This window comes from Bos javanicus, chromosome 1, assembly GCF_032452875.1.
Source record: "Bos javanicus breed banteng chromosome 1, ARS-OSU_banteng_1.0, whole genome shotgun sequence".
NCBI lineage: Eukaryota > Metazoa > Chordata > Mammalia > Artiodactyla > Bovidae > Bos > Bos javanicus.
This window is the reverse complement of record NC_083868.1, coordinates 97,225,314-97,251,024: the sequence shown is the minus strand read 5'-3', so window position 1 is coordinate 97,251,024 and position 25,711 is coordinate 97,225,314. Positions and strand designations below refer to the sequence as shown.

The following is a 25,711-nucleotide window of genomic DNA, read 5'->3' as shown; positions in this document are numbered from 1 at the left end:
CCAGCATAAACCATGTGTGAGAAAAAGGACTACAAAGGCATATCTAACAACAGCAACAGAATTTAAAAACCAAAACAAACAAAAAGACTCCTAATTTTTCGACTCTATTAAGAGAAAAAAAACTTCCCTTTTGTTTTAAAATTTTTTAATTCCTATTGTTACTGCTAATTTTATATAAATATAATATTCAGAGTTGTGATCTGAATCAGCTACTAAGTAGGCAACATTTTAAAAAAGTTATTTGCTCTCAACCCTGCATCTGAAAACCTGTTTCACCAAGAGAGAGTCCTTGCCTCGTGTTTGGATCCTCGGTAGTGAAAGCAGTCGTTGGTTATTGTACAGTGCAAGAATGACAGCTGCTATTATCTGTTCATGATAAATTTTCTTAAATGATGATAATGTCCAATATAAGCAAAGTCATCCAAAAAAAAGTCCTGGGGGTTAAAGTAAAAACAAAAAAAAAAAACTTCTAGTGAGGGGCATCTGCTGCAGTGGTCATTACCTTAATTTGGCAGAGTGGTGGGGATGTTGATGCATAGGTAATTACACAAGTAACAGTTTTATCAACTACACTAGTTCAGTTGTATCTATGCAGCATTCCTTTATTAGATAATTACTCTTCTTACACAGGGCATCTTTTCCTTAAGTGCTGAAAACTTTTTAATATTAATGCTGTCACAAGTTTTCAAACAGCTACAATAGCTTTTAAGGAATCAAAGATCATGGAGATCATGCATAGAATTCTGATTTTAAAAAAAATAGGAAAAGAGTTTTAAAGGATTAAAAGAGGCAAATACAGATAGCATATTCTGAAATAATCCGTCAAACAATCCTGTAAAATACTTTTCATTCTTTACAAGTAAACCTAACTATACATACTTTATTCTACATCTCCCACGTGAAGCCAAAATAAAGAATAAAAGAAGTAGGCAAAAACAGACCTGTCAGACACCTGGCACCATCAACATAAAAAACGTAAGTACAATAACTAAAAGACTGAATAAAGCAAAGAAGTGAAGGTTTTGCTCACAAGATCATTTGGAAACTGTACATTACAATTTCTCTTTAGTTCATAACTATTCTATAACTAACAATGGCTGCCAAACTTACCTCAAAGTACATCAGCCTCATCTGTCTCCCTTCCCTAAATAAACTGTGGAAAACATTTATTAGTTCTAAATTATCTACACTCATCATATCCTATTTATCATACCCAAATATCAATGAAAAATCTTTTTAAAAATACTGATTTTATTTTGAAAATTCACACTTATGTTTGAAAGTTTCACATCTATTATTTAGAAGTAAATACCTATTATTTCTCTTTACAAGTAAACATCTCTCTACCTTTAAACATTTGAAACAACCTGGAAACTGTGAAGGAATGAGTAATTCATGAAGAAATCTGATGGTAAAAAAATAGACTTAATAAAGGTAATAAAAGAAAAATACAGCAAGGTAATAAACAGGCTATGGTAACTCAAAAGTAAAAGAAAAGTAACATGGAAACATATATAGCAAATATAAGCATACCAGTGATAGCAAAGAAAACTACTCTTCTCATGAAAAAAATTCCAAAAATTAGGTAACATAAATTTTAAGGGAAAAAAACACAAAATTAATAGAGGGCAGAAAATAACAAGATCTTAGATTTTTAGCTTTAATTTAATGCAAGTGTTCTGTTTTTGATATTTCTATCCCCAATAGTCCTGCAAGATTTGCCCTAACAAAAATAATTAGAAAAATAAAAGGCATAGAGGGGAACTTTATTTTTTACTTGTTAAAAGATAATCCACTGAACTAGAAATTGAGAACATAAATTCAAATTTGATTTCTTTGAAGGTACTTTACAGCTGAAAGACTGTGTTTTTATGTTACATTATCCATTGTAAACTCTTCAAAATCCATTAAAAGAAAATATTGAAATGCAAACTTATTTCTAGATGCCCACTGTTACCTTTGCCAAGTTCTGTTCTGAATAAAAGTGGAATTCAACCTCTTCATGCTTATCGGTCAGAATGACAAGAATGAAGACTCTATAAATTTGTATCCAGAGAATCAAAATGTTTTCCATTAAGGAACAAACTTTGAAACTCTTCTCCTTTCTGAGCTAATGGTTATTTGTATTTAAGTGATAAGATCTCTTCAGTGAGGTTTGATATAAATCTCCTTTGGGAATATTATTTTCCTCAGTTATAAATTTGATCATTCTAACATTTAGAGACCTTATTTCAATTTTATTATAAATTATTTTATAAAAGTCCTTTATAGAATGTTTAAAAGACAAATGTTTTTACAGAATAATTTTACAGAATAATTGCTTTCTGGGCAATATGTGCCATTTTTAGAGGTTTATTTTGATAAATTTCACCACAGTCTCAGTTATTCAAAACTTTTACTCCTCTCAATGAATTTTTTTATTCTCAGTATTCAACTCATCCTTCTTAGCTTTTTAAATGAGAAATATTTCAAGTATATGTTTTCCTTTAGTAGAAATTTAAAAGTCAGAAGTTACAATTCTAAAAGATGGACTACGGTTAATATTTGCAAAGTTGGATTCTTTCCTAGAATAACTTTTTTTTTTTTTTTACAAAATTTTAATTATAAAATATAAATTTACCAAAAAATTACATTATACAAGCATACCTCCACCTTGATACAAAAGCCCCGTAACGGCCTATAACTGCAGAATGCATACAACCAAAAAGGTTAGCTAGATAAACCATACGTTTAAGAACATACAAGCCAACAAAGGGATCTATGAAGGATAATCACCTTAAGAGAAAAAACTTTGTGCAGATGACACTGGTTCAAATGCATTCCCTTGGGGAAAAAAAATCAACTCTGTAAAGATAGCAGATGGATTTGTTTAAATAGTAATAAAATTAACGAGGGACTTTAATAACCATCACAAATTATCAAGCATGCAACCATACTACAACAAATGGCATTTTTTTTGGCCCATACAGCATGTATGTCAGACACTGACAGATGGAAATTTCAAGCTTTTTAAATTCATAGGCATTTATATCTAAATGATAAAACACAACGTGGGAGAAAACTGTTTACTTTCAGTTCAGCAAGAAAGTCAAAGAGCTTCCAAGGGCTTACCACTGGTGGATCAACGGGTGCTGGTGGCTGTACTTGTAGGTTTACCGCAACAGTCTGTGGAGGAGGAAGAGTCTGAAATGGCAACTGGACCAAAGCTTCTGCAGCTGGAAGCTCCTCTTCAGACACCAAAGCATTCTGCACCAAAACCTGACCCTGTGATAGAATTTCAGGCTGCACTTGTAAAGACTGCATAGACTGCAGGGGCAGTGGTGGAATCTGAGCTGGAGGTGATGTCGACATCTGTGGAGGGGTTGCAATTGGGATTGGAGAGGACTGCAGGGTTGAATACTGCTGGTGTGATGTTGGAGACACAATCTGCTGACCTGGGGACACCAAGGTGGACTGCTGAACTGGACCAATGTGTACAACAGGGGAAGCTGGAAGTGGAAGGTGGGATGAAAGATTCAGCTGTGTTGTAGGTTGCACCTGATTAGCAGTGGACTGCTGCAAGTTTGACCCTGGCTGGAGAGCTGATGACACAAGAGGGTGTGGCTGAATAAGTGCTTGTGGATGAATAATTATAGTAGGAGACTGACTTGGTGAATGAGGTGGAGGAGGAGACACCACTACAGACTGTTGCGCTGACTGTGACTGGCTAGGAGACATTGCTAGAGGAGGGGGATGACTTTGAATTGGTGAACAATGCTGTGACTGGGCACTACTGGGAGCTGGAGGCAGGCCATGGTTTTGGAGTGGTATACAGTGCTGGGAGGGCGGTGGGTCTTGAGTTGGACTTTGAAGTGTGATTGGCTGAATTTGTTGTTGCTGCTGTTGTAGTATCAGCTGATGATGGGAAACTTTGGGAGGTGGTGAATGAAGAGGAATCTGCTGATGTTTTATTAGAGGATGAGGCTGAATTGGAGGATATGATGCTAAAAGAGAAAAAAATGACAATTAGTCTTTATTTCAAAAACATTAAATTTTAAAATAAATTTAAAGGAGGAAAGTTTGCACATCAAAAATCTATAATGAGTCTTCCTAATAAGAATGATTTGAAAATGTAATGACAACTTTTCCTTGAAAAACTACATAATTTCAAAAAATAAACGACACTGTGATAAGCTCCAAAAGAAAACTGCCTAAAACAACTGATACAAATCTGAATTTACACATGATTTAATTAAATTTTAAAGGTCATCAAATATTTCCAATAACTTTTAACAAAGTGTATCCACTTGAATCATTCTTTGGCAAGAAGAGCATAACAAGTATAATATCTTTATATCATAAAATAAAGATTGTATCCTTTTTAATCCATGTCTAAACATTCTTCCAGCTAACAGTCAATTATTTAAAAAGCTTTCAAAATAAATTCCCAAATTTAAACCAAGATAAACAGTTGGTACTATTTGATCCAGGAAAATTTTTGTATAAAAAGTTAATTCAGTTAAGCAAAACACGTGTGTAACTCCTACAACATGATTAAATGAAATTTAACCATGGTGAAACGAAATTTCAGAGGCCATTCCAAATCTAGGAGAGCACTAGTTTTGCTTGCAGAAAAAATAATACCGTCAGTCATGCTGTCTAGATAAAGGATCTTGGTTTACTTCTCTTCTTACCCACACTCACAAAACCCTACAGTAATCTGTACAGTACACAAAAACAAGACCAGGAGCTGACTGTGGCTCAGATCATGAACTCTTTATTGCCAAATTCAGACTGAAATTGAAGAAAGTAGGGAATATCACTAGACCATTCAGGTATGACCTAAATCAAATCCCTTATGATTATACAGTGGAAGTGAGAGATAGATTTAAGGGACTAGATCCGATAGAGTGCCTGATGAACTATGGACTGAGGTTCGTGACATTGTACAGGAGACAGGGATCAAGACCATCCCCATGGAAAAGAAATGCAAAAAAGCAAAATGGCTGTCTGGGGAGGCCATACAAATAGCTTTGAAAAGAAGAGAAGTGAAAAGCAAAGGAGAAAAGGAAAGATATAAGCATCTAAATGCAGAATTCCAAAGAATAGCAAGAAGAGATAAGAAAGCCTTCCTCAGCGATCAATGCAAAGAAACAGGGGAAAACAACAGAATGGGAAAGACCAGAGATCTCTTCAAGAAAATTAGAGATACCAAGGGAACATTTCATGCAAAGATGGGCTTGATAAAGGACAGAAATTGTATGGACCTAGCAGAAGATATTAAGAAGAGGTGGCAAGAATACACAGAAGAACTGTACAAAAAAGATCTTCATGACCAAGATAACCACGATGGTGTGATCACTGACGTAGAGCCAGACATCCTGGAATGTGAAGTCAAGTGGGCCTTAGATAGCATCACTACGAACAAACCTAGTGGAGCTGATGGAATTCCAGTAGAGCTATTTCAAATCCTGAAAGATGATGCTGTGAAAGTGCTGCACTCAATATGCCAGCAAATTTGGAAAACTCAGCAGTGGCCACAGAACTGGAAAAGGTCAGTTTTCATTCCCATCCCAAAGAAAGGCAATGCCAAAGAATGCTCAAACTACCGCACAATTGCACTCATCTCACACTCTAGTAAAGTAATGCTCAAAATTCTCCAAGCCAGGCTTCAGCAATATGTGAACAGTGAACTTCCAGATGTTCAAGCTGGTTTTAGAAAAGGCAGAGGACCAGAGATCCAATTGCCAACATCCGCTGGATCATCGAAAAGGCAAGACAGTTCCAGAAAAACATCTATTTCTGCTTTATTGACTATGCCAAAGCCTTTGACTGTGTGGATCACAATAAACTGTGGAAAATTCTGAAAGAGATGGGAATACCAGACCACCTGACCTGCCTCTTAAGAAACCTGTATGCAGGTCAGGAAGCAACAGTTAGAACTGGACATGGAACAACAGACTGGTTCCAAATAGGAAAAGGAGTACGTCAAGGCTGTATACTGTCACTCTGCCTATTTAACTTCTATACAGAGTACATCATGAGAACCACTGGACTGGAAGAAACACAAGCTGGAATTAAGATTGCCAGAAATACCAATAACCTCAGATATGCAGATGACACCACCCTTATGGCAGAAAGTGAAGAGGAACTCAAAAGCCTCTTGATGAAAGTGAAAGAGGAGAGTGAAAAAGTTGGCTTAAAATTCAACACTTTGATATTTGGCAAAACTAATACAATTATGTAAAGTTTAAAAATAAAAAAAAGAATACAAAAATATCTAGCACCCAGAAAGATATTAATAAAAGTCATAGTATGAATTAAAACTCAACATTCAGAAAATGAAGATCATGGCATCTGGTCCCATCACTTCATGGGAAATAGATGGGGAAACAGTGGAAACAGTGTCAGACTTTATTTTTTTTTTGGCTCCAAAATCACTGCAGATGGTGACTGCAGCCATGAAATTAAAAGACACTTACTCTTTGGAAGGAAAGTTATGACCAACCTAGATAGCATATTCAAAAGCAGAGACATTACTTTGCCAACAAAGGTTTGTCTAGTCAAGGCTATGGTTTTTCCTGTGGTCATGTATGGATGTGAGAGTTGGACTGTGAAGAAAGCTGAGCGCCGAAGAATTGATGCTTTTGAACTGTGGTGTTGGAGAAGACTCTTGAGAGTCCCTTGAACAGCAAGGAGATCCAACCAGTCCATTCTGAAGGAGATCAGCCCTGGGATTTCTTTGGAAGGAATGATGCTAAAGCTGAAACTCCAGTACTTTGGCCACCTCATGAGAAGAGTTGACTCATTGGAAAAGACTCTGATGCTGGGAGGGATTGGGGGCAGGAGGAGAAGGGGACGACAGAGGATGAGATGGCTAGAGGGCATCACTGACTCGATGGACATGAGTCTGAGTGAACTCCGGGAGTTGGTGATGGACAGGGAGGCCTGGTGTGCTGCGATTCATGGGGTCACAAAGAGTCGGACATGACTGAGCGACTGAACTGAACTGAACTGAATCTGTAAGTAATAACAGTAGTTTTTTCCACAAGGGAGTCACTCATAACAGGAAAAAAAGTATATATATATATATATATATATATACACACACACACACACACACACACATATAAGAATTAGCAAAATCAAGTACTGAGTGGTTTCCACATCATTATGCCTCTTCTGTATACTGGTGCATATGTTTACATAGAGGGAGATGCTGATAAAATCCTATCTAAATAATGGAAACTGGGTTCACTAGAAGATAAACTAGAAAGACTACTTAATATTAAATTCATGTATCAATTATCACATTTAAAACAAACCTAGTCAAAATTTTTTTCTTAATCTCAGACTGTAACGCCTTTTTACACTGAACCACATTTGTGACAAAAACGTTATAAAAAATTCTAACAACTTATTTCAATCTTTTTGCATTTGGTTATTATTTAAAATTCTGGAGATTCTTTAAAGAAATTAACATCTGATTAACATCTCAAGAAAGCAGCATTTAGAAAGTTAACAAATACCCAAGCATTGTTGAAACCAAAATGGAAATTAGATAATAATCTTCATATAACTAGACTAGCATTTCTTCATGTAACTAGACTAGCATTTCAAACTAAGACTGAAAATTTTACATCACCATCTTATAAATGTGTTGGTAAACACTCTATATTACAGTCAATGAAACCTTGGCTTTCTATAGAGTACCTTTCCACTGAGGGGCTTAAGATGCTTTCACATAACTTTCCTTTGTACTTACAAAATGCCTGTGGAGTAGATATCACTATTGTCCTTTTACAGATAAGTAAATAGAGGTTTTGTGAGCATAATAGCAAAGGCCCACTTTACTTCAATTTTTTAAGTTAAAATTAAGATTTACCATATTCCTGAAATACAATGGAGACTATAGTCACAGGAATAAAAAGTCTCTCTGTGCTCTAGCAAGTGAGCAAACTTTGTTTTCTAGAGAGGTAATTCACTAGAGTAACAGTTATCCTTTCACCTAAACTTTTGTTTGATCAGACATCAGAACGTGTCTATATATTTTTTATTAGTCCTAAAGTCCAACTGACAAGCATATATACTATAGAATAACTGTGAGGATACCTTAAACAATACTTCTGTATAAGAAAAGTCTTAGTGTTCTGGAAAATGTGACATTTGTTAATTTTTCTTATTTTAACAAACACTTTAATATTGTCAGGTAGTCTACATACAAAGAACCTTTTATTATGGCAAATAATTGTATTATTGCAAATTATTAAATATATCATTTCATTCCATAGCTACTACAACCCCATGAGGTAAGATAGGTACTCTACCAATCCAATATATTTCAGGTGAAGAAACTTTCAATAGTGAAGTGACTTGCCTGCAATCACCTAGCTATTGAGGGGCAGCACTGGGTATAAAAGAAGCCAGAGTCTTAGCTGAGTCTGGGTTCCAACTATGGTCCAAATGTTTGTGTCCCCCAAAATTCATATGTTCAATTCCTAACCCTAACTGTGACTGTATTTGGTAATGGGGCCTCTAAGGAAACAATAACGGTTAAATAGGTCAACGGGCAAGACCCTGACCCAACAGGAAGACCTGCTGTCCTCTTCTCACACTCAGAAGGAAGACCACGTGAGGACGTACAAGGCGGCAGCCACCTGCACGCCTGGGAGAAAGCGCTCGCCAAAGACCAAACGCTGCCGGCTTTTGAGCCCGAGCTTTCCATCCTCCAGAACTGTGAGAAGATGAATTTCTGTTGTTTAAGCTACCTAGTCTATGGTATTGTTTAATGGCAATCTAAGCAGACTAATTAGGCTTTCATTAAGTCCTTCTACATACTTCATTAATATCTGCAAACAATTAAGCATATTTTTTAAACTAGATTTCATAAAAGCTCTAAAAAACTACTAAAAAACTTGAGTTCTAATACAGCTCATGATAATTTCCAGATATTTGGTTAAAGTTTGCCTTTATTTTATATATTAAGAAAAGGATTAATAAATATCAAGCAGGAATTCCACTCTCAAGAAATGGTGAAGAAAAGTAAATGATTTTAGCACCCTAGAAATGTATGTAAGGAAATAATAAACATGTCTATTATAATAAATATTAGACTGTACATTATGTTAGAACACAAGTAGATTTTTTAATATTTTAAAGTGAACTGCAAGAGCAAACATTTTTCCAATTGAAGAAAAGGACAAATTACCAAATCAAGAATCTAAAAAAAAATTTTAGCTTAAGACTAATACCCCACCAGCAAGAGGAGAAAACCTAAAAGGGCAGAAAAATTGTAACTGCTGCCTTGCCAACTTAAAACCAGGTATTAGGGGGTTCAAAGGGACTGAAAATCAAAAAGTGAATCTCTTTGCTTGAACTAACCCTGACAGACTTTGTACCTTTCTCTTTGCAAGGAAATTAACCTACCCTCCATTTAAACTATAGAAATCACTAGAAAGTTTCCCCTGAGCAGTCATTCCAAGCACAGTGAGTCACTGCCTCTCCACACTAACTCCTTCTATCAACACTGGCCAGGAATTACCAGGCAGCCCAGTGGATAGGACTTTGTGCTTTCACTGCCGAAGGCACCATCCAAGGTTCAACCCTTGGTCAGGGAACTGAAATTCCACAAGCCATGCAGCGTGGCCAAAATTAACCAAAAAACAAAACACTGGCCAGGGGCAGGTATGAGGCCACTGCTACTGCTAAGTCACTTCAGTCGCGTCCGACTCTGTGCAACCCCATAGACGGCAGCCCATCAGGCTCCCCCATCCCTGGGATTCTCCAGGCAAAAACACTGGAGTGGGTTGCCATTTCCTTCTCCAATGCATGAAAGTGAAAAGTCAAAGTGAAGTCGCTCAGTCATGCCCAACTCTTAGTGACCCCGTGGACTGTAGCCCACCAGGCTCCTCCATCCATGGGATTCTCCAGGCAAGAGTACTGGAGTGGGGTGCCATTGCCTTCTCCGGGTATGAGGCTAAGAACCCTCTAAACAATACAGTACAAAAATCCTGTTACCAGGCCAAGAACCCTCTAAACAATACAGTACAAAAATCCTGTTACCAGGCCATACAGACAGCAGGACCTGGCACCCAGATGTTTATAAAGAAGACTTCACATGTAACCACACTATCAATGGATTTATTATTTTTACATTCTAACAAGATCTTGAGATTATGTCATATAGAGAAAGTTGGCAATATTAGCACAGAGGAAATATGAAAAGAGAAACAGGTTTAGATAGAGGAAAAGCAACCTTCAGCAGTGTATTAATAAAATGAAACTTTAAGAAGTAATGCATAGAGGGCAGTTCAAGATAGTGGAACAGAAGGATGTGTGCTCATCTCCTCCTGTGAAAGCACCAAAATCAAACAGCAACTAGCTGTTGAACAACCATCAACAGAAGGACACGTCAAAAAAATATACCTCGTGTCCGAAGAAAAAGAAACTGCAGCAAGATGGTAGGAGGGGCACAATCACAATCAAATCAAACCCCATAAATGCCAGGTGGGTGACCCACAGACTGGAGAACAGAAATACCAAAGACGTTCTCACACTATTGTGAAGATTCTGAACCCCATGTCAGTTTTCCCACCCTGAGGATCCGACAAAGGGACTGGGAATCCCCAGGGAATCTGGCCTTGAGGGCCAGTGGGATTTGATTAGAGGACTTTCAGAGTACTGAGGGAAACAGACTCCAGTCTTGGAGGGCACAAACAAAATTTTGCATGCACCAAGACCCAGAGGAGAGGAGCAGTGACCCCACAGAAAACCGAAATCAAAACTACCTGCTAGTGTTGGAGGGTCTCCTGTGGAGGGATGGGTCAGCAGGGGCTCACCACAGGCACAGAGGCACTGGAAAGACTCATTGGCATAAACCCTCTTGGAATTCGCCATTAACCCTACCATAGAGCCCACACACTCCAGGGCTGGTCACCTCAGGTCAAACAACTACCAGGGAGGGAGAACAACTACCAGGGAGGGAGTACAACCCCACCCATCAGCAGATAATTGGATTAAAGCTTTACTGAGCAAGGCCCTGCCCACCAGAGTAAGACCCAATTTTTCCCATCAAGCTTACACAAGCCTCTTAGCCTCTTTCATCAGAGGGCAGACAGAAGCAGCAGTAAGGAGCAGTCTCATAGCAGCTAAAACAAAAACCATATGACAGAAAGTTAATCAGCATGAAAAAGCAGAAAGTTATGCTTCAGATGAAGAGACAAGATAAAACCCCAGAGAAACAACTCAATGAAGTGGAGACAGGCAACCTTCCAGAAAAAAAATTCAGAATAATGGTAGTGAAGATAATCTAGGATCTCAGGAAAAGAATGGAGGCAAAGATTGAGAAGATGTAAGAAATGTTTACCGAAGACCTAGAAGAACTAAAGAACAGAGAAGAATAATACACTAGAAGGAACCAACGGCAGAATAACTGAGGTAGAAAAACAGATAAACGATCTGGAGAACAGAATGGTGAAAATCACTGCCACAGAACAAAACATAGAAAAAAGAATGAAAAGAAATGAAGACAGCCTAAGAGACCTCTTGGACAACATTAAATGCACCAACATTCACATTTTAGGGGTCCCAGAAGAAGAGAGAGAGAAAATATTTGAAGGGATAATAGCTGAAAACTCCCCTAACATGGGAAAGGAAATAGTCAATCAACTCCAGGAAGCACAGAGTCCCAGTAAGGGTAAACCCAAGGAGAAACACCCCATTACACACAGTAATCAAACTGACAAAAATTAAACACAGAGATAAAATATTAAAAGCAACAAGGGAAAACAACAAATAACATACAAGGGAACTCCCATCAGGCTATCAGCTGATTTCTTAACAGAAACTCCACCAGGCAAAAGGGAATGCCATGATTATTTTAAGTGATGAATGGTAAGAACCTAAAACCAAGAATACTCTACCCAGCAAGACTCACCTTCAGATTTTATGGAGAAATCAAAAGCTTTCCAGACAGACAAAAGTTAAGAAAATTCAACACCACCAAAAGCAGCTTTTCAACAAATGCTAAAGGAACTAACTTCTCTAGGTAGGAAACAAAAAACAAGGAAAAGAAACCCAAGACAATAAAGAAAATGGTAATAGGATCATACATATTGATAATTACCCTAAATGTAAATGGATTAAACGTACCAACCAAAAGACAGCCTGGCTGAGTGGATGAAAACACGTACATGTACGCACTTCCACTTACCACAGCACTCTGCTTGACCCCCCAAATTGTATGTAGTTATTTTACATTGTTAAGCTAATCATGTTCCTATTATAGCTTCAATTGTAATTATCTTTTATTTTTTGTCTGGCTATTGATTATGAAAGCTGATAAACATCTTTTACTATTGTGATTATGTAATTCACTTAATATCACTGTATCATGATTGGTCAACGGAAAAATAGAACTCTATTTCACCAAAACTAGGATCTAATAGAAAAACCTGTAATCACTTTTTAAAATGCAGATGCATTATCAGAATTATCTTGAAATTTTTTGAAAAATACAAATGCTCAAGTATTGCTTTTTTTCTCCAGAGCTCCAGATACATTTCTAATGAGCAATCATGTTTAAAAATAACTGGACTATATGATGATCTTTTACTTTTATCTAGTCAGTTTCATTTTTTCTATTTCATATTCAATGCTCCCATTTCATTCAGTTTATGTTCTCCAATTTCTCCATCTCTTTTTTAATATTGTCTCTCAAGCCTTTATCAAGTGTAGTAGAAAAGCTTTTGTCTACATATAAATATGTATAATATATATTTTAGAAAATTTATGAATTTTTGTCTAAGTAAAAAAATTATGACATTTTGATTCCACTTGTTTGACTTAGTATGAATAGAATGCTAGACTTCTAATTAAACAGTAGATATGCAACAAGCAACAAAGGTTTACTGTATGGTCAAGGGAACTATAGTTAATATCTTGTAATAACCTATGATGGAAAATAATTTCAAAACTAATATATGTGTATTTGTATAACTGAATCACCTTGCTTTCCACCTAAAACATTGTAAGTCAACTATACTTTAGTAAAATATATATATTATAAAAAGTAATGCATAATTATAAAAGGATAGAAAGAAGATACTTACCTGATGAGGCTGGATCAAAGGAAGATTTTTTTTTTTTAGGTAACATATATGAGGTGCCTAGCTCAGTGCATGACACACACACACACTTTCAATAAACAAATTAAACTAGTATAAAAACATATGTAGATATCCCACTCCAGTACTCTTGCCTGGAAAATCCCATGGGTGGAAGAACCTGGTAGGCTACAGTTCACGGGGTCGCAAAGAGTCGGACACTACTGAGTGACTTCACTACCACTATTACTAGATATATTAAGAATAGTAGAGATCTAAGTAGGCTTAAGAAGCAAAAGAAAGGATCAAGCGTGAGGGAGACACAAGCTGCTATAACTATGAAAGGTCAGGAACCAGTTTAAAAACAATGCAATCAATGACACAAGGAAATAGTGCTAACTTTAAAGTGGAAAGCAGATAATTCCTTATCCTACTAGAGCTGAAGAAAGCTCAAAACTGAGAAATTCTGAGATGAACAGAAGACATGATAAGGAAACTCACTCTGCACAGCCCTAACACTTTCAGCATAAGAACCACGAAGGAAGATTATCTGTGGATGGCAAAGGCAACAGACAGGAGTTTCAAAGGCTGACGAGACTGAAAACAACTTAGTTGGTTCCCTGACATCTTCCTCTCAAAGATGAAATCAAAGATGGAAAAAGAGCAATATGGTGAGGAAAATAATTATGCATAATCCTTATTTTTGGAAAGTGATAAATTCCTCCCACTAGACACAACTTTAAAGACAAATACATACTTGCTTTTTAAAAAAGCTTTTAATTTTGGACAAGTAAAGCATATTAAATAAACCACAGGCAAATTTTTTTTTCAAGCTAACAGGTTTTATCCATACAACAGGAGACTAGCACACAATGAAGATGTTAATCAAATGTCAACTGACCAAAAAATCTATTATAATGCTTTAACTGTTGGGCTCTTTTTCTTTTTTCAAGCTATACTATTGAGACATTCTTTTGTTAACTTATAAAATTCACACCTTATAATGTTTTAAAAGTATTCTTGTTCAAGTAATGGATATCTTTTGTTTTGCTCTGCCTGTGAAGAAAATGAATAATGCAATTATTTTCAACAAAAGTTTTTCCCACCTGGTGCTATTAACTGGTGAATACTTGATGTCCGGGTGACAGCTGTGCTTCGTGATTCCAGACTTGGACTTTCTCCTTTCTTATTACTTTCTGGAGAAGGATCTCGTTGGCTGATTTTAGAACTGGTCACTGTTGTTTTGTTATGACAAATTGTCAATGACTGAGTTTGACTAGTACTTTTTGGCGGACCATTTTGTGAGCTAGATAATACACCCAACTTCTGGCTGCGTAATGTTAAATTCTGAACCTAAGAACCACACAACAAAAAACAAGGATGAAACAGATGGTATTAATTGATGTGGTAATCGCTACCATTATAACAATGACAACATATTTATATTGTGCTTTTTTATACATAAAGTTCTAAACACGTGAAACAACTAATTAACCCTGAAGGAAAGGGGAGTTGTTATTCTAATTAATCATACCTAAACATTAAGTGGCAACTTTTTTAAAAGACATGAAGGAAAAGAATCATTAAGAACTAAATAAGAATAGTACATACATATTGCAAAAGAACTATGAATAGGAGGGAATTACTCTGTAACATGCTGCATTTTAGACCTAGAAACTTTTTCATAGTATATACAATAATAATAGATAAGGATTATAAGGGAACACCAACCTTCTAAGAAAACAAATTCATGAAATCAAACCCACTGTGACAATTATTAAAAGCATTTCCATTAACTAACTTTAAAGAGTTAGTGAGATTTTGTTGGGATGGTTACGAAACACTCATTTGGCTTTGAGAACTAGATCTCACAAACTGAAGAGACTGCATGGCACTGAAATGCTTTACTGTGATGACGCCTATCTGTGCTGTGCTCAGATAGTTGTGTCCCACTTTGGCAACCCCCTCAACTGCAGCCCGCCAGGCTCCTCTGTCCATTGGATTCTTCAGGCAAGAATATTGGAATGGGTTGCCATGCCCTCCTCCTGAGGATCTTTCCAAACCAGGGATCGATCCCAGGTCTCCCGCACTGCAGGCGGAGCCACCACAGAAGCCTGACTCCTGCAGACACCAGGGCTTCTAAACACACTGCCAGTCAGGATGGTGGCAAAGATTATCCCAATTACTCTCATCTGAGGTTTGTAACATTTTAAACCAGTAAGACAGAAAATGCCTCTTCTGGATGCCTAACTTTTTGCCTCTCTGGAATGAACGCACCAAATACATTAATGCTAGGAAGGGAAACTGAAGTAAGAGAGATTCTAGGGTGACAAATATATTGCTGCTTTGTAAATGTTCTTCAGTTTCACGTGTGTTTGGTCCCTACAACAGTACCATTAACTGATGCTCTATACCATCTCTTTTCAAGTGCCAATGCAGTGTTCAGCCAACAGCAGATGCTAAATAAATGTTTACTTCAGCGCAGTTGAAGTTTTAGTCAGTTCCAAGTTACTGAAAGAATTTTCTAAGTGAGACCATATGGAGCATCTTCTCTGATTTTTGTCAAATATTTCACAGCACTGTAAACACACTAAATCACTGCTGTGTTACTGAAATTTAATGCAAAAATAAAATACGCTAAAATAGAGATTTCTCAGCTTGCCACTCAAAGTCCTCCACTGTCTGGGCCCAAACCACTTTGAGCCCCTTTTTCTACTATTTCAGTTCACAATCCTCATTTTCTAGCCAAACTGTTCTGCTCATCCTTCTCCAAACACACCTTACACTTTCTTCATTTAGAGTCCTCGTTCAAATTCCCCTTGCCTCAACGTGGTCTCCTGAAGTCCAATGCACTGCTCAAGACCAGTTAAATTTCTACTCATTCTCCCAAAGAAACCTCTCCATGTCTCTGGTTAGATATAATTTATCCTCCTGTCTATACTCTTGCCATAGAATTTGGATCATATTGGCCTATACCACTGACAAGGGTCTAGCTTATTTTAGAATTAGTAATGTGTGTGTCTGTGACATACTGAGGCTCTGACTGGCAGGCTCTCATCTCTGACATTCATTTTTTTAATCCCCACAGTTCTGGCTGCAGACGTAACAGAAACTACACAAGTCTGAGGCATTCTCCAATATGTGATTCCAAAATATGTATGACATGAATTTTGTTAAGTATCTTGTTCTATTTATAGTTTTCTTAAGCTAACACTAAAATCTGTTCATGTTTAACCAAAAAAATCTCAACAAATGTCTAGCAGAGGAATATTAAAATCTCTCAGGAAGCAAGGGAAAAACATCATAAAATTTAACATGTGCCATAAATAATACATAAAGTGGACCACCTAATGATGATATTCAAAGGCTGAATTATAGCCTGAAAAACAAAACTTTTCAAATTAAAAGAATATTCAAAGCAAATGAAGATTTGACACAATGAACCCTTAACCTGTAGCAGTCTTTTTTCTTCTAATTTTCCCTTTGTTTTCTGGAGTTCTGAAAGAAAGTGTGTGTGTGTGTATACATATATTGTATTTTATTTATATAAATGAATAAACTTCAGAATAGGGCTTTACTATCTATGGTCATCTTAGCTTAAATATTTACAATAAATTTCAAACATGTAAAATATACTCCTGAAGTATATACAGAGCTAATTGAGCTGTTAATAGAAAAATCACATGTTCAGATATCCTTGACAGAACTTCACTTTTAAAAAGAACCACCCTTTCTAAGATAAAGAATATTAAGGCATCTAATGTCAAACTTTAATTTCATCTGAACTTTTCCTATGATCACTTTGTAGAAACTTTCTGACTTAAAAGAGTCTAGGTTTCACACAAAATATTCTTGCTAATTTCACACCTCACATTTTTATGTGGATTACCCAAATACTCACTTGTTTTAATTTGGACCTAACTATGTGTGAATTATCACAGCATCTCTTCTTTGCAGATAAGGAAATTAAGAGTGCTGGCAGCAGAACTGTTTCTACATCTAAATCTAAAAGACTGTTTTCTCCTCAATTCTTACAATATTTCCCTGATAGCCTTGGTAAGATTTCTTACTATTCCATAACATACTTTTAGTATTATGATAACTTTCTGAAAGTCAGATTTTTTTTTCAAGGTAAGGATACGAGATGGAGCATTTAAAATAGTAAATAAGGGTAAGATAGTCCCAATTTCTTATTTTTTACAGTGTGCTATAAATTTTATTACTAAGGAAAAATTAACTTACACTGACTTTTGTAAGTTAAAGAATATTAAAACCTCAAATTTGGCATTTCTCAATTTGAATCAAAATATTTTAAAAACTGCAAACATATGTTTAAAACAAAGTGGAACACAAATTCTTCAAACGAACAGCCCTGAACTTGAGGAAAGTTACCACTGGAATACTCAAAGTCAGATTACTAGAGAGCCACATACCTATAAATATCATATCTGGACCCAAAGAGCTAATTCTATAAATTACTTCGACTATGTTCACATTAAAGATGCTACTAAAGACAATGCAAGATGTTTTCTCCATGAGAACCCACAAAACAGACTGTGCTCTATAGAGAATTTGTTAATTTTATTTTCCTAATAACTGGTTTATTTTACCTTGGAAACTGCAAATCCTTTAAATGGTTGTGTTTCTGTCTTCACTATTAGCTATGTAAGAGCTAAGAACCAAATTTGTGACTCATCTTTAGACAGTGTACAACAAAAACAGTAATTAGTAGCATGTGATATTTTATGTGCCAGGCACTACGCTGAGTGTCTATTTATTCCTTGTAACAACTCTGAGCTATTACTTCCAGTTTAAAGTGAAGAAATTGAAGCTTAGCATAAGTAGTAACAACAGCTAACATTTAGTGAATGCTAACTAGGTTAACAGAAACTTCTGTTTTTCATTTTATTAACCTATTTAATTCTCATTACAACCCTATGAGGCATTATAATTATTGCATAAATATTTATTTTACTTTATATTTTTGGAACTGAAGTTGAGAGTTTAAAGATAGAAAATGAGAAGGTGGTAGAACATGTATTTGAATCCAGAGAATCTGGCTCCAGAGTCCAAACTTATATACACCATGCTATGACCTGTCCAAAATGAATCAACTGGCAAGTGACAAAGTGACTTGCCACAAGTCAGCTTATAAGTCCATGTCTTCCTATTCTTCCCTTTGCAGAGATAGTACTAATGAGTACCTATAAGATTCTAAGCACTAAAAATATATTACTCTTCAACTTAACCCTACAAGTATGTATAACCACTAGAGATGTTTGGTAACTTGTCTAAAGTCATACAACTAATAAATGACTGCAGTGGAAGTTGAACTTAAGCCCATACAGGACTTCATGCACTTAAGTTCAATGGCAACCTAACTCCAAGCTCCATGCCACTTTATAATTCTGGAAGCTGATAATGGTTTAGCTCTATTAGGTTTTACAAAAAGACAAAAACGGGAAGATAATTACTTCAATAAATTCACTCCACAAAGAGACATTTAAAGTTTAGAGCCCAAAACATCTTAATGTTAACAAAGGTCTCATTTTGTAAACATGGAAAGTGACATATACAAATAAGTTAAGGAACTATAGAGGGTCACATAACACATTAGGAGAAATCAGAGTTTAACTGATCACCACCTTTATATGCTGATATATGAAAACAGACCTTTATGATTAAAAGAAAGATCCTATGAAAAATACCAAAGAATATTACTGCTATCTCATTTTGTACCTTTTAATAGATGATTGAGATTATTAAATTAAAATTACGAAGGCAAGGATGACCTTAGGATACATTAACTTCTGCCATATGCAATCCAAAATATTAACAATGGAAAAACATAATAAAAAATGGTATCATACAATATAAAAGTCTATTCAACAGCTTTAATTTAAAATGTACTCAATTTCATTCATTTTTATTAACCTGAGGTGTAACTTACATACAATAAAATGAATGAACCAGTGCATTAAGTTTTGACATATGTATACATCATGTTACCACCACCCCAATTAAAATATAGAACATTCCCTTCATCCATGCCCCTTCCCAGTCCATCTCCTCCACCTTCTGCTCTAGGTATCACAAATCCTTTTTTTTTTCACTACAGATTAGTTCTGCCTGTTCTGGAATTCATATAAATGAAGTCACAAAGCATGCAATCTCTGATATCTGGCTTCTTTTACTAATTATAATGTTTCTGAGACGCATCAGTAGTCTGTTCCTTTTTATTTCTGAGCAATATTCCACAATATGCTTATCCATTCACCAGTTAAAGCAGACTAGTTACTTCCAATTTGGGGCTATTCTCAATAGAGCTACTACAAACACTCATTTAAATATCTTTATGTGGATATATGTTTTCAAATCTCTCAGGGTAAACATCTAGAAGTGGAATTACTGGGTCACATGTTAAGCATATGTTTAACTTTACATGTGATAGTATGACTGCTCCACATTCTTGCCAAACGTGGTATTTTCAGTCTCCTTCATTTCAGCCTTTGTAGTGAGTCTATAGTGACACTCACTGTGGTTTTGGTTTACATTTCTAGAAAGATTAATAATGTTGAACATTTTTTTCATGTGCTTATTGGCCTTCTGCTTATCCTCTTTTGTGAAGTGTTAAATCTTTTGCCCATTTTTAACTAAACTGTTCAAGATCTCATTGAGTTTTACACCTATTTTATATATTCTCAACATAAGTCCTTTGTCAGATAGACAGATATATATATAGATAGATAGATATAGTGAACATTTCCCCTCAGTCTGTGGCTTGCCTCTTCATTTTTGTAGCAATGTCTTTTGAAGAACAGTTTTTAAATTGTGATAAAATCAAATTTATCATTATTTTCTTTTATGGCTAATTCTTTTTGTGTCCTATATGAGAAAGCTTTGCCCACCCTAGAGCTGTAAAACTATCTTCTATGTTGTCTTCTAGAGGTTTAATAGTTTCGTCTTTTGTCTTCAGGTCTACATTCTAGTTCTGTTTTATTTTTGTGAATGGTGTAAGGTGAAAATTAGTTTTCCATAGAACCAAACAAATACAAACAAAAAATTGAGTAATATCCTACTCAATTTTTTAAATTTAAAATTTATCCAACTCTATTTTTTTAATTTAAATTTGTCATTTTTAAATTCAAGAGCCATCCTGACTTAGTTATTGCTTAACTGCTTGCAAAGGAAACTGAAGAATACATCTCACATAAAAGAAGCAGATCTGCTTTACAATAAACTGAACATAAATGTCACTGCAAAAACACATTAACTTCACTAATGTCAAATAACCTAAACATCCATGTTTCATGGCATTATAATTTCTACAGAACCAAAAAATGTTTTTGAAGTTCTCACTATATTAAATGTTAATCTGAGATGTATGACAACCATCAGTAACTTAAACACAAATGTGCGTTAATCTTTAATCTGAAGACCCAGGCCTTAGAGTACCAACTTATGAAGCTAGACAAGCTCACCTGAGTAGCTGCAGACTGACAGGAAGATGACGATGACGACGAGACAACAGGAATGTCAGACTGTACAGCAGCCACAGTGGTAGCGGGTGTGAAAATCAGCTGTACAGACAGAAAAACCAAAAAAATACCCTAAGACAAAAGAACATGTCCCACACACAATGTATAGCAGGCAAGAGAGACTGAAATTTGTGACAGAAAGACAATGCAGATTAGGACTGTCTCCTACGCAAAAGGTTTTACATGACAAGGAGAAGTTTTTGATAATAGAGAACTCAAAAGGAAAAAAAAGAAAAAACCATAAACATTTCTCAAACAGTCCATGATTCTGATGAGTAGAAAATAAATCAGTGCTCAAAAAAGAAAATGTATTTTGGCAATATAAAATCCACATACCAAATTTTTCCCCAAGTAAACTATTAATCTTTTCCTAGCTCAAAACTATTGTGGCAGGACTCCTAAAATGGAAGTTATAATAGACAACCATTGTCACTGCTCTTGAATGCAAATTAAATTTCAGTGAGAAACATGAAAAGAAACATCAAAAAGTCTTTTCAGTCCTCTTTACCCCCAAAAGACAACTATGCCACATACTATACTATTTCACTCACCTACACAGGATCTGTGTGTAGTACAAACCTAGGTTGCTCTTGATTTTAAAGTATTTGTAAAGAAATATTCATTCTAAGTATAAATGCCACAACATGTCAAAATTCAACAACAGCTTGCAAAAAAACACTTTACATCAAAAAAAAGACATACTCAATGTATTTATCACCATCTGTTTAATTTTTTAATACTGAAACAATGCCATTAATTTAAAAAGGCAATACAATCCACTTAGAGATTACCCAATCCAACTTAGTACATTATGACAGTTGTTTCAAAGAACCTGTGAGTATCTCAAAATTGCATCAAAAGTTATACAACTCCTCAAAAACCATTTCTGTTTAAATTATCAACCAAGGGATCTTTTAAACTTCAGTTCTTTATATACTAAATTTAAGTGAATTAAACAACAAAGTATAACTTTCACAAGAAGGATTCAATACAAACAGCTAGAAGCACTAAACCTAAAAAGATGTTCTATCTATCATGAACCATATGAAACTGCCAGTTTTAAAAGTTAAAAACAGCCAAATAGCAATCATTTCAAATGGTTTCCCTAATTTTGAAGCGTGTGTGTGTGCTAAGTCGCTTCAGTCGTATTCGACTCTTTGCGACCCTATGGACTGCAGCCCACCAGGCTCCTCTGTCCATGGGATTCTCCAGGCAAGAACACTGGAGTGGGTTGCCATGCCCTTCTCCAGAGGATCTGCCCAACCCAGGGATCTAACCCCATCTCTGACGTCTCCTGCGTTAGCAGGTGGGTTCTTTACCACCAGAGCCACCTGGGAAGCCCAATTCTGAAACTTATTATTGATTAAATAAGATCTCATAGTGGGGTGGGGGGAGAGGACAACCAGAAATATGGTCATGTCTACTGAATAGTCTATAAATAAAAAGAGGGTCATTATCACTGCTTCCCATTAGGAATATAATGGAAACTTTCTTTGCAATTTTAGTAAAGAATTGGGAATCCAGATGTATATTCAGTTCACTGGATATCAAAATAAAAATAAATTCCTATCAGGGATAAAGCTCTTCTCTAGCAATCTGTAAAGACATCAAATAAAGTAAATGTAAATGTCAACCAATTTTTACATTCCTTAAAGCTCAAGAAGTAAATTAGGAAATCAGTAGCCAAATTAACATTCTTATATTAACCAAAGATCAAAATGATCATAAGAACATGAATCAGCTTGCAGATTTTAAGACGGGAATAACCAAAGTTAAGACTCATCTGGTAAATTATCAAGAACTCCAATCCAACTTTCAGACGATTCCACAATATAAACTGTAATTAATAGTTAAAACCATGTCTTTAATGTTTCTAACAATTTCATCAAATCTAAAATGTCAAAGATACATGGTGATTTTATACATCACTGTAAGAACCAACTACAAGATGCCAATTATAAAATGCATCTCAGTTTTGAGATGTTAAAATATGAAAAAAGGTTTGAAATCAAAGAAATTTGATATTAAAAAATAATCACTCATGATACAGTATGTTAGCTACATCAAGAAGGCCTACTAATTTAAAGTAGAATTTTTCATGGCATAAACGTGTAGAGTTAATCACATACACAAAAAAATTGTTAAACATTCCTTAAGTATTAAAAATGTCTCCTACTGCATCAAATCAAGAAACATTTTGATCTCTCTCAAGTTTTTAAACACTGAAAAAATCTGGTAGCTCGTATCTTACCATTTGAGCTCGGAGATACATTTGAGCTTGGCTTGCCGTTAGGGTAGGGGAGGTACTCCCTAGTAACATAGTCTGTTGGGTAATACTGCCACTGGTAGAACTGGAAGCCTGGGAACGGCTTATTAACTGTGCAGGTGTAGGAGAAGTAGAGAGGTTGATCTAAGGAAGAAAACATATCAGGTCATAGGCTTCCATTTCTTGCTTCCATGTCATTGAATTTCACCAAGTTGCAGTTAGGCAATCAATGGTATATATTGTGGCTAAGGAACCTAAGAGAGGGCTTCATCTTTGACAGACCTGTCAGTTCTTAGGTGATTATTTGCACATATGCAAACAACAGCATGTACGGGTTAGTAATCAGGACGATTTTTAAGGATATTCTCATTGAGTTTCATAAGACTCCAACATCTTAAAATATCATTTCTACTACTTCCCAAAAATTAAGGCTATTGTTCCATTATTTCAATATTCCATGTAATAATTTAAAACATCTGAATTGACAGTTTATACTATTTTGTCATTTTCTGTCACATTTTGAGGGATTTCTGAAATGAATAAAAGTTAAAACATAGATAATCCATTCACATGTATAAAAACATACACAGAACTAGTATAATCTCTTTCAAAAGTTCTAAGAACAGAATTGTTACTTGTCATACAGATGGAAAACTCCTTAATATTGGCTAAAAGATTAAACTATAAAAACTAAAACTGTTGTTAAAGAATAAATTAGTGCATGGTCTACCTCTAGGCTATAAAAGAGACTAGTAACCAGTTTCATCTGTGAAGGCAAAGTGGGTAGGACAGATAGGGAACAGGGCAAAGGGACACACGTAAACCACGACATTATGTATTATCCACTTAAAAATATTTTTAATGATAATTAAAATCAACCTCTAGAAAAGGGAATGGCAACCCACTCCAGTATTCTTGCCTGGAAAATCTCATGGACAAATGAGCCTGGTGGGCTGCAGTCTATGGCAATGCAGAGTCGGACACAACTTAGCAACTGAACAACCACACACAATCGGGCAGACTGTGATTTGGGGAAACAGTTCTTGGTGAAAATGTGACATAAAATGAAGACTGAAGTGACCGAGAAATACGGAATACAGAGTTTTGTAAGAAGTTAACATTTGTGTATAGAATAATAATTGCAAATATTCAAACAATAAAGTCCATGGCTAAAGGAAAAAATCCAACCTCAAATTCTTTTTATGGACAATGCATAGAATAAAATTAAGAAAATAAAAAATAGTTTATTAGACTTCTGATTCAAGGAACAAGGCAGACTGAGCTAATATATCCATGTGCCCAAATGTACTCACTGAAAAGGAAGATTAACATGAAAATTACAATAATATATAGCTGAACCCAAAAAAGGGGAGGGGAAAGGGAAATTTTCAGGAGCCAGAAAGGAAGAAACTCAGATACAAGATCCAAGTAACAGCAAGGCAACCTAGAGAGATACTGGCCCACAGAGCTAGAAGACCTGATTTTGAGCCTATTTCACGGGACCTAAAAGTAAATCTCCTTCTGAGCCAATATCCTCAAAAGGGCTCCTCAATATGTGAAAAGCAGCTGGGAAAGCTCTGCCCATGCGTCCTGAAAAGCAGCAAGAAAGCTTGGTATATGCCCCGTTCCCAGTGGAAGGAGAGAGGTTTTTATGAGAATCAAAACTCCAGGCTTGTGCCATACAGGGGTACACTACCGGCACAGTTCCATAACCTATCCCAAAGCATCAGCATTTGGACTAAACCAGGACATCTGTTAACCTCAACAAGTGACTGAAGGGAGTTGAGTGAAGGTTATACAGGGGATCTCTCTGTACTGTTTCTGTAACTTCTTGAGTCTATAATCATTTAAAAATAAAAAATTAAGAAAACTGCATAGTGGGTACATTGAGTTGGTTAACTAACTCTTGAAATTTATTTCTATCTTTTAAATATTTCCTAATTTTAATGAAATATCGTCCATGGAATTTTCCAGGCAAGAATACTGGAACAGACTGCCATTTCCTACTACAGGGAATCCTCTTGACCCAGGGATATAACCAGCATCTCTTGTGTCTCCTGCTTTGCAGGTGGATTCTTCACCACTCACGCCACCTGGAAAGCCCAACTAAAATCTGTAATTCAGTGCATAAATATAAGTAATAAAATACAAAAAATCATTCTATAATCTGGCTTTTATTCCTAGCACACCACTAAAATCCCACTAGCAAAAATCACCACTACCTTATGACAAATTCAGTGGATTCTTCTTAGAAATCTTCTTTTTCAATCTTCTTTACCAGCTCTTTCTAGCCCACCCCCCAAACTCTTCCTCTGTTCCCAACACTCTTCCTCTTCAATTCCTAGATTATCCTATCTACTCCCATAGTTTGAAATAATTCAATCCTAAAGATGCTCAATCCTTGATGACAAATCCTTCCTCTCCAGGTCCAAATAAGTAACAGAATACATCTTTCTGGATGTCTCTTAAACTGACTCAAACCCAACATGTTCAATCACCAAACTCATTGTCATTCCTCCTTAAATCAGCTTCTCCTCAAATGGCCACTGACATCTACTAACACTCTCCCAAGACAGACTATCAGGAAATCATCATAATTCCTCCCTCTCCTATAACTCACACACAGAATCAGTCACATATCTTACTGTTTCCATACCTCTATCTTCCTCAATTTCATTTTGATTTTGAATCACTTTGAGTCCCTGAGCCCACAGCACTTCCAACTACTTTACCAGCTGCAAACTGATCTCCCTGCTTGAAATATTATCTCCTTTGACTTGCCAGATAATCCTTCCCATTAATTAACCATTTAAAAATCTCTGGTA

General features: G+C 35.8%; 1 protein-coding gene across 11 annotated transcripts in view; it reads right to left on the bottom strand.

The window, feature by feature from the left end:
• PHC3 (polyhomeotic homolog 3) overlaps nt 1–25,711 on the bottom strand; it is an 84,830-nt gene that overhangs the window by 35,509 nt on the left and 23,610 nt on the right. For 6 of the 11 annotated variants that reach the window (XR_009736383.1, XR_009736384.1, XM_061416198.1 and 3 more), the window contains exons 5-9: nt 22,872–23,030; nt 20,564–20,662; nt 14,189–14,435; nt 3,112–3,983; nt 2,776–2,823 (exon numbers count right to left, since the gene is read on the bottom strand). Coding sequence is in view for 9 of the 11 variants with exons in the window: in XM_061416198.1 (XP_061272182.1) it covers nt 2,776–2,823; nt 3,112–3,983; nt 14,189–14,435; nt 20,564–20,662; nt 22,872–23,030 (1,425 nt within the window). In the remaining 2 variants the exon portion in view is untranslated. The remainder of the gene's footprint in view (nt 1–2,775; nt 2,824–3,111; nt 3,984–14,188; nt 14,436–20,563; nt 20,663–22,871; nt 23,031–25,711) is intronic. The other 5 variants (XM_061416226.1, XM_061416235.1, XM_061416263.1 and 2 more) reach the window with 5 other exon arrangements.